Source organism: Octopus sinensis, linkage group LG1 (assembly GCF_006345805.1).
Source record: "Octopus sinensis linkage group LG1, ASM634580v1, whole genome shotgun sequence".
NCBI lineage: Eukaryota > Metazoa > Mollusca > Cephalopoda > Octopoda > Octopodidae > Octopus > Octopus sinensis.
This window is the reverse complement of record NC_042997.1, coordinates 79,116,526-79,129,576: the sequence shown is the minus strand read 5'-3', so window position 1 is coordinate 79,129,576 and position 13,051 is coordinate 79,116,526. Positions and strand designations below refer to the sequence as shown.

The following is a 13,051-nucleotide window of genomic DNA, read 5'->3' as shown; positions in this document are numbered from 1 at the left end:
ATGAAACGTAAAGTTACCTTGGTGAGAATTGAATTCTGAACATAAAGAGCTATAACTAAATACCACAAGGTATTTTGACTAACACTTTGATAATTCTGCCAATTCTCAATAGCCCAAATAAGTTGCAATTTTAAGGAGAAAGAATGGATGTGAGGTTAAGGTGTTGGACTACCAATTTCATAGTCATAATTTCTGACCTTACCACCAGTTGTTTACTGTGCACTTCACCAGAGTTGTCTTAGCAATATTATAGGCTCTAGAGCAAATCAATTTTGTGGGATGTATAGTATTTAATTATTTATAGCAAGCCACAACATACATAGATCAAAATTGTCCCCTCTCCCCTTGAGGCTCCTAGGCAACAGTCCAGTCTGCCTATGCCTTAAGACGACACTGTTCTTGAGCAAAGCATGTACTCTGATTACATCAATTTGATTGCCTAAACATAAACCAAGCACAACTTTTAGTGGTTGGCAGTAAGAACAATATTCACTTGCAAAATCAAATTTTCAGAAGAAGCAAAAATAAAAATAAAAACCATTTTATTTATGCAGATATAATAAAAGAAATATAGTCATACAAAAAACAATCAAATGATTATTAATTTGGAAGCAAAGTAATTGGCAATACCATCAATTTAACTAGGTCATTTAAAAAAAATATATGTAGCAATTTGTGAACAAAAGAGTGACTTTTCAGTTGTTTAACTGATGTTTATATTCTTCATTTTGTTTTGTTCTTTTTGTTTCGTTTTTGCTGGATTCCCTTCCTGTCATCAACAACTGGGTGCATTTTCTCATGGAACTAGAGAGGTTGGTAAGTCTTTGCCTAGACAGAACTAAAGAAACCTCACAAACCTACTTACTCTACTCACTTACTGATTACTCCAGAGAGGGTACAGCAGGCTTGACAGAGCTTTTTACAGTGGCACCAGTACATATATATATATATATATATATGTGGGCTGGTGCTGTACATGTGTCTATGTCCATGCCTATATCAGTGTTTGTGCTGTTTATATATGTCCTGTAACTTAGTGGCTCAAGAAATAGTTTTATAAACTAGGCAGCAGACTACAATAAATACATGGTCACTATAATCAACTTAAACCTTTGTAACTGTACTGTAGCACAACCACATTTAATTGCTGAAGCCAGTAAAACAAAACAAAAATGTTTATATATGTTTATATATACTAGGTGCAGGTGTGACTGTATGCTAAGAAGTTTGCTTCTTAACCACATGGTTCTGGGTTCAGTCCCACTGTGTGACATCTTGGCCAAATCCTTGTGAGTGGATTTGATAGACAGGAATTGGAAGAAACCTGTTGTATATATATATTTACATATCTATGTGTGTGTGTCTTTGTGTCCGTGTTTGTCCTCCACCACCACTTGACAACTGGTGTTGGTGTGTTTATGTGCCTGGTAACTTAGCAGTTCCGCAAAAGAAAATGATGGAATAAGTACCAGGCTTTACAAAAACAATAAGTATTGGGGTCGATTTGTCCATCTCAAATTCTTCAAGGTGGTGTCCCAGCATGACCATAGTCTAATGATTGAAACAAGTAAAATATAAAAGATATGTACAACAGCTTCCACATAGTTTCTGTCTTCTAAATTTTACTCATACAGTATTGGTCAACCTTAAAATATGGCAGATATTACCAAAAGTACAGCACACTGCAAATGAGCCCAGGAACATTAGGAATCAAAGCAAGCTACATAACCACATAACTATACTTCCATCAACAAATTTAATAAACTCTTATTCATAATGACCATGAAGCTAGGCATAGCCAATCTAAGTTTTCCTTGTATTCCATAAATTTTAGATAAATCTCAATGTGGCTGTGGGGTAAGAAGCTTGCTTTTTAACCATAGGATTCTGGGTTCGGTCCCACTGCATGGCACCTTGGCCTAGTAGCTTCTACTATAGCATCAGACCAACCAAAGCCTTGTGACTGGATTTGGTAGACGGAAACTGAAAGAAGCCCATTGTACATATATATTGCATATATATGTATATATAGCCATGTAACCACAAACATGCTTTTCTTGGACTTTTTTTCTTTCTCTGAATCTTTCCTTTCTCCTCTTTCTGATGAAGAGCCATGCTTGAAACATTATACACCCACTCATTTTTCCATCTTATACTCAGTGTCAACCTAATACATTCAATGCATTCATCCTTTTGACTTTTGTTGTTTTGTTATTTATTATTTTTAATTTTTGAGATTTGCCTATACACACACACACACACACACACACACATACACACACACGCACGCGTACACACACACACACACACACACACACACATGTGTGTGTGTGTGTAGGGCACTGCCCAAGGACTGTAGACGAACTGTAGACAGGAACTTCACTGCAGGCTAACTAATAGTGAGCTAGTCAGCAGAAAAAGGGACTTCCAGTTAAGGTGGGAAAAGAGGACTGAGACGTTGGGTGTGGGGTCGATCGTATTCGCCCTCACAGTATGTAGCTGAATGAAGCAAAAATACATAATATACCAACACACTTTTGTTACTGACAGTTTTCATGTGTAGCTTTATCAAGCTATTAGTAGTGACCCTGACCAAAAGAACAGCTTTTGCTTCACACATCAAAGTAGGAAACATAAACACGGCCAGTGATAACACCACAGCACTCAAAATTCCACAATTCTAGCTGAAGCAGGCTGACGCATGGTTTGCACAAGCAAAAGCACAGTTCAACATAATGAAGATCACTTCGGACCTAATGAGATACTCCAATGTAGCACTGGATGAGGACACGGCAACAAAAGTACTAGACATCCTAACCCAACCCCTGGTTACTCACAAGTATGCTACTTTAAAAGAGAGACACATAGAAACATTCCAGCTGAGTGACTGGGAAGCATTGGTCAGGATACTGGAAGAAGAATTAACTGATTCTAATTCTTCTGAGCTCATGGATAGGATGCTAGCATTAGTGCCCCTCAGTGAGTCACCTTTTTTGTTTAGAGAGATACTCCTCTGTAAATTACCACCTCATAACTCAGACCAAGATCAAAGACCTGTGACATTTAGCGAAAGCAGTTGATAAGCATTTTTTTTGTCTGGTGGAGTTATAGTCAATGCCATAAGGTTGTCCCTGAGACATGATGAAGTTAAACAAGACAACCTGTGTTTCTACCACACAAAGTTTGGGACAAAGGCTACCAGGTATAAGCAACCTTGTAGCTTCAAGAGCCCTTTGTCAACAGCCCTTGGAAACCCCAGGGCTGGCTCTCATTGAAAACCCTGGTGACCAGTAAACATGAACAACTGCTTCTGTATGTCCATGATCAGAGCTTCAAATGAAGATTTCTAATCATCACAGCAATGGAAGTCAGTGTGATCTCAGCATCGGCAGAGGAGCTTTGTTATGGAAAGCAAGCCAACCTTTAACAGCCACCAACAGCTCCACAATCAAAGAATACGGTTGTTGCATTTTCTCTCTTCACCTTGGCTCACAAGCATACACATGGGCATTCACCGTTACTTACACCCATCAGCCAATTATCAGAGTGGACTTTTTTTAGGCACACTCACTGCTAGTTGATCTTCAGGGGAGATGACTCATCAACAGCGAATGCTTCCATTTCTCTTGCAACATCTATCTCTCAGACCAAGAATGAATTCTAAACTTTACTATTATGGATGTTTCAGAGTTTACTCTTTTACTTGTTTCAGTCATTTGACTGTGGCGATGCTGGAGCACCGCCTTTAGTTGAGCAAATCGACCCCAGGACTTATTCTTTGTAAGCCTAGTACTTATTCTATTGGTCTCTTTTGCCGAACCGCTAAGTTACGGGGACATAAACACACCAGCATCAGCTGTTAAGTGATGTTGGTGGGGACAAACACTGACACACAAACATATACACACATATACATACATACATATACATATATATATATATACACATATATATGACGGGCTTCTTTCAGTTTCTGTCTACCAAATCCACTCACAAGGCTTTGGTAGAAGACACTTGCCCAAGGTGTCATGCAGTGGGACTGAACTCAGAACCATGTAGTTCGTAAGCAAGCTACTTACCACACAGCTACTCCTATGCCTGTAGTTTGTTAATTTTCCCTTGTTTTTTAAATAGAGTTACACAAAATGACTGATGTTGCATTACAAATATGATTAAAATGTTCTTATTTTGAACTTTAATGCCACTGTTGACCTTAGCAGATTTCAAATAATTACTTACAAATTTAACACATTATTCATCAGTTTCAAATTTCAACAACAACCTAGGCGATATCCAATTACTGTACTGACACAGCAGGCAATATAAATAAAGTTGCTACTTTACCCATTTTTTTTTTTGTCACGTTGTTCAACTGTCATCAGACATTTGCACTGTTTATTGTTATTTTTGTTTTTATAAAAGAAATACTTGAATAGATTTAGGTCAACAGAATGTCAAAACTGCTGCGCCTATATTATCCCTAAGATCTTCAACAGAAATGCAACCTCCACATTAGTATCTGTCAAAACAATGTGCCCTCCTCCTCCTCCTCATCACCACCACCACCACCACAACCACCACCAGCAATGTGTCTATGTTGCTTTTCCATGTTGGCATTTGTTGGATGAGTCTTATCAAGCAGTATGTCACCAATTCTTATTTGTTTTCCAAATAAAGTATTTTTAATCCACCAGTACTCACATCTTGAAAACAACTAAACTCCCAAGCTATGGGGTCATATTTTCTACAGATGTAAGCAAGCATCATTGCTTTTGCTCAAATAGTGTCAATGTTAAAACACATACATATATACATAATATATATACTAGATTTGATATGTATATGGACAGATTGGCTACTTGTATCTCTGGGATTGGTCAAGTGATGTAGACACATCTGTTGAAATCATGATCAGAGCCAAAAATTGATTAAGGCTGTTCATCTTTTGTTTCATTCTACAGAGAAATAGGTGAAGTTGATATGTTTGTTATGTGGATTTACCACACACACACATTAATATATATACATGCATATATCATTTATCTCTTTTTTTATCTTTTACTTGTTTTAGCCATGAGTTAGTAGCCATGCAATGAATTCAGTATACAGGTAAGAGTTCATCAAGGATCAGTTCTCAGCCCCCTTTGTTTGTCATAGCCCTCCAGGCCATAACTGAAGAATTTAAGACAGGCTGCCCTTGAGAGCTCCTCTATGCTGATGACTTTGTTCTTAAAGCTGAATCATTACCAGAACTAGAGAAGAAACTTCAGGTGGGGGAGTAAAGTTAAGAATTAAAGGGCCTTAGAGTTAATTTAGCAAAGACCAAAAGTCTTAGAAAGTTGGAAAACAGATAAATCACAAATCCCTTCCAGGAGATGGCCCTACTTGATATGTAGAAAAGCTGTAGGTAGAAACTCCATAAAGCATACCCAGTGCAAGCCATGGACACATAAGAAATGTAGCGGTATTAGAGAAAGGTTAACAGAAAAAGTAGTCTTTATATGTGGAAGATGTGCAGGTACAATAAACACAGACTTTGTCAAATACTCAGAGGAGTACTTAGAAGTAGTAGATAGCTTCCATCACCTAGGTAACCAAGTTAGCAGTAGAGGAGGATGCTCTGAGAGCATAGCATCTAGAATAAGAATGGACTGGGCAACATTCAGAGAGTTTCTATCTTTGTTGGTGACACAGGTCTTCTCCCTCAGAGTGAAAGGCAGATTGTATGATGCCTGTTTGTGAACAGATGTAGGATTAATAAAGGTATGCATAAACTACTTGATTTAGTATGCCTGTGGCAAGATTGAATGAAATCAGTTTACATCATTATTATCAGTTCCTGTTCTTTTTATTTTTGAGATTGTTTCCTTATGGCTTCGATTCAGATTATATTCTTACACAAAATACCCAGTATGCCACAGAAAATTCAGCTTGTCTGGAGCTCAGTAGCGAAAAACTTCCAAAGAAACAAGTAAAAAAACTGCTGCTGTAATTGGTAAAAATACAATGCCTTACAGACCTTTTCTTTGCTTCAAAAACATAAAATTTAGAAGCTAATGAATTAGAATCAGTACCAAATGTCCCTTTCAATAAACCAATCACACTCCTAAGAACATTTGTAAAAAGTAGGAATAGCATATCAATTCAAAATATTGATGATAAAATCATCACATCCAACCGGTACTTTTAATTCATGATGAGTTTACTGATACCTTTCCAAGAGCTTATGTAGCTCTTAGAATATTTTAAAGCTTGATGGTCACTTGTTGTTCAGGAGAGAAGTTATTCAGTAGATTGGAACTGATAAAGAATCCATAATGACCTATGAAAGACTAAGTGCTTTATGCCTTTTGGATGTAGAAAGCAGTAGTCTAAAGCCAACACAATTTGAGGAATTCATTAAAGATTTTTCAGATGCCAAGTGTCCATGTGGACAGTGGAATACCATCATGGAATCTAGACCCAACAGTGTGGTTTTCTGCACCCACTCCCCACCACAAAAAAAACATATGTATCCTTGTACTTTTATTCAAAATCAGCTAGATGTCAAAACCTCCAAACTCCTACCAGAATCTCAATGTCATTATCACTCAGGTGAAGGTAAATCAGGATGGACACTATTGTTAATTTAAAAATTCAATATTTTATGCTATTCATGAAAATGGTAAGCAGCATTTGAAAAAGTGGCTACTGTTCAGCCCATCAAAGGGTGCAGTTTATTGTTTATGCTGTCCTTTGATATTAAGCCAATGTAATAGGTTTTCCAACAAGGATGGATTTAATAGTTGGAAAAATGTAGAAGAGAAAATGAAAACACACAAACAAAACCAAGTCCACATAGTTTGTGTTGGAGTTCAATGTTTTATGTAGAGAATGTTCTCATGTTAATAGGAAGCTGGAAAATCAGGTATAGGAAAACAATAAATACTTGACTGAAGTTTTGCACCTTGTTGTGGCTGTGGCAGTATTTAAGAGATCTAGTATCTAAGAAAGTAGTGAAGAGATCATAGAATCTAAGCACAATGGAAATTTTGAAGGAATTATGGAACTTATTGTGCAATTTGATCTATTTTTGATGGCTCATTTGAAAGTTATTAGGCAATCATGTTAGTGGTAAGCAGTCATACTTACCACCTACCATTTATGAAGAACTTATTCTGTTGATAGCAAAATGTCAAGAATTATATTGTAGCAGAACTTAAAATTGTCAAGTATTTCTCAGTTTTTGTAGATTCAAATTCAGGCTGGGTTCATGTTGACCAGCTAAAGGTTGTTTCTGTGGAGCTGATAGGTGTTTAACTTTGATTCTTACAAAGATAATGTACTGGATACATCATTGTTAGAATTTCTTAAAAAGGAGGATATAAATTTTGGAGAATGCAGGAGGTAGGCTGATCACTACACATAAATGCAAGCCAGACCTAAGGAAAAGAATATGGTTGCAGTTTTCATTTCCCCTGTTACTCATTCACAGAAACTTGTTGGACTGTTTCATAGTGTTGATGCTGTTAACTATTTTAGTTTCATAAAGGTAATACACCTTTTTTTCTGAACTGACACAGATGAGCAAATCTTTGGAAGAAAATAAAAGAGGAATGACTTTGAAATCTTTGTCAGATACTTGTTGGTCAGGCACTGGCAGACTCTCTTGAATCTGCTCTGATGGTCAAGATCTGGAATTGAATTCCTACTTTGGCAGTACAATTAAAGCATTTAAGGAATAGAAGTTGGTCTGAATAAAGTTGTGGATCTAATTTGATTCTTTGGTAAACTTTCTGAAATCACTTCCTATTCCCTACTCATTTCAAGAGGCAAGAAATTATGGAGAATTGGAATTGGATGCCAGGAACAGGTGTGGAAACACAAACAACAAAAGAAGAGAAACAAATATGAAATATATCCAGCATCAGCATCAGAGAAAGTTGTTCTTTTTGCAAGAGAAAAATTCAGATGTAGGACTTTCAATATCATTTTAGGTCCATTGATTGCTGCCTTACAAAAATGCAGGGTAGCCTATCAATTAGTGCATGACAACTTCAAGTCAACTTATGTAGTTTACCTGAGCAGAGATAAGAACTGAAGCTGCGAAACTCATTTCCACTTTCCCCTGAGATTTTAGTAAGGTGTTCATAGAAGAAATTGCTAAGTTAGCAGTCTTTTGTCAGCTCAGGTCATTTCTCACTTTATCTCAACTGGTACTTTTAATTCATGATGAGTTTACTGATACCTTTCCAAGAGCTTATGTAGCTCTTAGAATATTTTAAAGCTTGATGGTCACTTGTTGTTCAGGAGAGAAGTTATTCAGTAGATTGGAACTGATAAAGAATCACCTTATAACCATAATGACCTATGAAAGACTAAGTGCTCTATGCCTTTTGGATGTAGAAAGCAGTAGTCTAAAGCCAACACAATTTGAGGAATTCATTAAAGATTTTTCAGATGCCAAGTGTAAAAAGAAAGACTTTTTGTAAGTATTGTAGTACCATATAACTGTGATGTGGTAAAACTTGGCGTATTTAGTTTCATTGAAAATTTTTGCATTGACAGATATGTTCAAACTTGTCAATTTCAGTTGCAAGCAATAGGCTTTGAAATATAAAATTGGTGATTTGTTATGGATTTTAATTTTTATGTACAAGATGCCAATCAAACTCAAGGTAACCTCCGTCCTCCCAAGGTTTAAATCTGGACCTACTACCACCCCTAGAATCTCAACACCTTTCAGACTAGTTTACCTACGATCAGACATTATCTCCTTGTTCCAACCCTTGGATTTAGAGTGTATTTTCTAATATCAAGACCTACTACCTTCAACAGCACTTATTTTATCAACCCCCAAAAGGATGAAGAGCTAAGTCAACCACAGTGGAATTTGAACTCAGAATGTAAAGATGGATGAAATGCTGCAAAACATTTTGCCTGGTGTGCTAACGATTCTGCCAGCTGTCCAGATGACAAGTATTTGCATATCTAGGTACTGAAATTGCAGGTTACTTCCAAGAGTTTTATTAGTTATCCTGTTGTTGTTTAGCCATGATCATCACAACTTTTCTCAGACATATATCAAGACTTTACAGCTTTCTGTCATATGAAATGCATAAAGGGAACTGACTAAAACTAATCCACAATAACAACCAGAATTAAAAGGTAATGATTAAAATATTTAGCTGAGTCCTTTTGATACCAAACTGTCTGAGAACACCCATGGTTCTTTGATACAAACTTCCTGGTTTAGAGTCATCAAAATTTTATGTTAATTAGTTTCAAATTATCAGCTTAATAACGAGAAACTTATTTTCCTAAACTCTTCATAATCTTTTAAAATTTATAGAAACAAAGGGCAGTGTATATCAACAGAAATATGGTAATAAAAGGGCTAATTAACACTGTTGTACTGTCAAAGATAGAGCTTTTGGATCCCCATATGACATATCTTGCAAAAAAGAAGTATTAATTACTTTCATGCTTTCATTTAACTACAGATAGATGTCATAAGTGAAAACTGAAGATATTTATCCAGCTGAAACATTACGAGCGATATATATATATATATTATATATGTATCAAATACCTCAAACAACCAAATAATTACTCATTGTATTAAAGGAGCTACTGTAGATCATGAAACAAATTTCAAAATTCAAGAGTAAATAAAAACAAGTTTCACAAATAGAGAGTATAAAAAATTATTTTATTCAAAGAAAAATGTTTCATGAATAGACGTAAGTGATAACTGTATTTGTTTGACAGTTTATCAAACTGTCTGACAAACACATAAATATATATCATATAGTGCAGTATAATCAATATGATTATAGCAAATTTAATAGTTAATCTTTTTGATAAAGGACATTATATGTGTGTGTATTCCATCTATCAAATTGCCATGTCAGGCAAGCTGGCAGATAGAAATTACAGGGGTGGGCCCTGGCATATGCATGCGCGCGCATGTGTGTGTGTGTGTATGTGCACATGTGCATGTGAATATACATCAGTGTTTATATATTCGATGCTCGTCACTGCTAGACCAGTTATTCTGCAGTTTTAAAGACGTGGAATAAAGATCTTGCTTACCTGAAAAACAGGTAAACTTAACAGGAAGAACATCTGGCCGTAAAATCCTGCCTCAAATAAATCTGTCCAATTTGATGGAAAATAGATGTTAAAATGAATGAACGAATACATACATACATATATATATATATATATATATATATATATATATATACATAGTATATATATAGTATTGACAAGCTACACAATACTAAAACACTGGTAAATCAATATTTTAAGCATTGAGCATATTGTTATTTTTTCCAATAGATTTAACATGTTCATTCTTTCGCAAGTAGTGTTCCATCAACATATACATAATCCAGGCAATTATGCCAGTACCACTTAGGATATATAACTTAATGTCAAGAGATAAGCTTGATGCATAAGCATAAGCTAAAGTCAACCCTACACCTTGCATCATACGGAATGCTGAAAATGCCTCTTCGGATTTTTCAGAGAACACCATACCAGTAAGAGCTAGAATAAAAAAGAAAGTTTTATATTTTATAGACAACAGACAAGATAAAAAATAAGAACAAATACTTAAAAGTTTTTTTTATTAAATGTTACCTGAAGGGACAATAAATCCACAAGCTAATTTAAGGGGAGGTTCATAAAATTTGAGATACAATAACTCAGCATATATATGGAAATTTGAATATATATGGCTGTATATGACAGTATAGAAATAATATCTCTACAAACTTGCAGTCTTTGAAAAGGAAGCTTAACACCAAATAAGGGAAATAGAGTGGGCAAAATATGGTTTGGAAAACAAAAATCCAAACTTAAATGAAGTTTCTTATGTCAACAAAATTATGATTGAAAGTCAATAGCTCAATAGCAACAGCAGAGCCATGTTCAAAATAGCACCAAAGAAATCATTCAACAAAATTTGAATAATATTCATTGAAAATCAAGACTACACTGGTTGTGAACAATGCGGACCAAGGCCCTCTGCAAACAACTGAAATTGCAGGCATTAATGCTGATAGACACCATCAAGTGATAAGGAGCCAATAAATGTTCTTTAGTACTTAAAGCATTACAATAGTTTAGCACACTTCATGAAATATGAAAAAAATAAACAATGAAATGGACAAACAAATCTCAAGAGGTTTACTTACAACACAACTGAGAAGCATAGAATCCATCTGATAATCCCCAAAATCCAAAAATGAGGATATACGGTAAAAGGGAGGTGCTCACTGGTTGCCATAAGAACAAGCTGAGAATGACCAGTTGAAAAGACAATGATCCTGAATAGGGGTTTAAAAGAAAAAAAAAAAATCAACAACTGTGTAATGAAGATTCTGGAAAACATAGGCAAGATGATGTTAATGTCTAACGTAAAGACAAGACCATACATTATGGGGAAGGGTATAGTTGATCAGATTAACAGCTATTCATTTTATCACCTCCAGAAACTAGATTTGAACTCAGAATATAAAAGGATGTAATAATTTGTTGATCACTCTATTGATTTCTCATAAGAGATCAATAGAGTGTGAACCTAATAAGAGTGATAAATTTTGGTTCATTATATCTGGACACTTTATTTGATATATACATAAAATTCAAGAAAAATATATAATTATAAAGACCACATTGAAAGCAAAATATTCAAGTAATATATTTTCTTCACACTCAAAAGGAATTGATGAAATTGTAAAGCTGTTTTTGATTATAATAATCTGAAAATGTTATTAGATAAATACAAATAAGATAAAATAAAGATTGTTGCTTTTATGTTGTAACCATTATATGCACATACAATATCAATATAGAATATAAACATTTTAAATCCTTAAATATTCAAGAATATGATAAACAGTTGTTTTAAATTTATTGCAGTTAAATGCTTGGTATACTAAAATCATTTTAAGAAAATAAAAAAATATAAAATAAAAATATTTTCAAACTTTTAGCCATACGTCATTAAGCAGAGATAAAGTTACTATTGTTTCTGATTTCATACTTTAGTATAAAGCCATAACTTTATAGGAGAAATATAAAGTACATTCAATGGATGGTAAGTAAACAATTTTATACTGTAAAGCATTTAGTTTGATGTTATACCATTTCTTAAAAATGTAACTATTTGGTTATATTTGGAACCAAATATTATATTCAACAGTGACATTCATCACACACACAGACACAAAGAAAACATTTTCACTATTATGTTCACTATGACAATGCCATTGACATTTTACACAGAAATAAGTTGGATTATAACACTTTATATGCATCCAATAAACAACACATCAATAAAGATATTTCATATTTAAGTTCTCAAACTCTAACATGGTGAGAGCTATCAGATAAACCATTTACACAATGATAACTAAGCAATGTAGAAATAAAAAATTCATGTAGTCATGCAATACTTAATTTATTGCTGGAATTTATTCTTCCCACATCTTTGTTGCTCACTTTTCTTACAATAAGGTCCAGTTCATAAGCAGTAATAGTTCCACCATTGGTTTAGGGCAACACATGTCTGAAAGCCTTCTCACTTCTGACCCTCACCCACAAACCACAACAGGTGCAAAATTGCCAGCCTTAAATTTAACTGGGATGCAACGGGAACCTATTAGCAGTGTTGCTTCACTTGCTAAAAATTGCAGGTAAATCTCCCACAAATCATACGTTACCATCTTAAAAAGGATACATTGAATAATATATATAAAAAGGATGGGATGGTCACTTTTGATCCTTAAGTCAGCTCAGTAAAGGATAACCTAATACTAAAGTAGATTATCCTTTACTGAGGATGGAAATATAAAAAAAAAAACTTGGATGCAAATCATCTTGAAACATACTCTAAGGCATTGCAGCTTCTTGCATTCATCAAATTCAACTTGCTTGTCTCAGTATAGTTACCACCAAAATTACAGAACTTATAAAACAAAATGCACAGAAGCCACATTGCTCTTAATACAAACAACATGATGAAACATGCAGTTTAAAACAGGCTAACACAAAACACATT

The 13,051-nt window shown here is 34.7% G+C and overlaps 1 protein-coding gene across 2 annotated transcripts in view; it reads right to left on the bottom strand.

Moving 5' to 3' along the window:
* Window positions 1-9,670: 9,670 nt before the first annotated feature.
* The window catches only part of LOC115214294, a 34,990-nt gene continuing 31,609 nt past the window's right edge, over window positions 9,671-13,051 (bottom strand). The window contains exons 4-5 of one of the 2 annotated variants that reach the window (XM_029783451.2): window positions 11,184-11,315; window positions 9,671-10,533 (exon numbers count right to left, since the gene is read on the bottom strand). In XM_029783451.2, the coding sequence (XP_029639311.1) occupies window positions 10,289-10,533; window positions 11,184-11,315 (377 nt within the window). In that variant the 3' untranslated portion in view covers window positions 9,671-10,288. Of the gene's footprint in view, window positions 10,534-11,183; window positions 11,316-13,051 lie in introns of those variants that run through there. The other variant, XR_003881889.2, reaches the window with a different exon arrangement.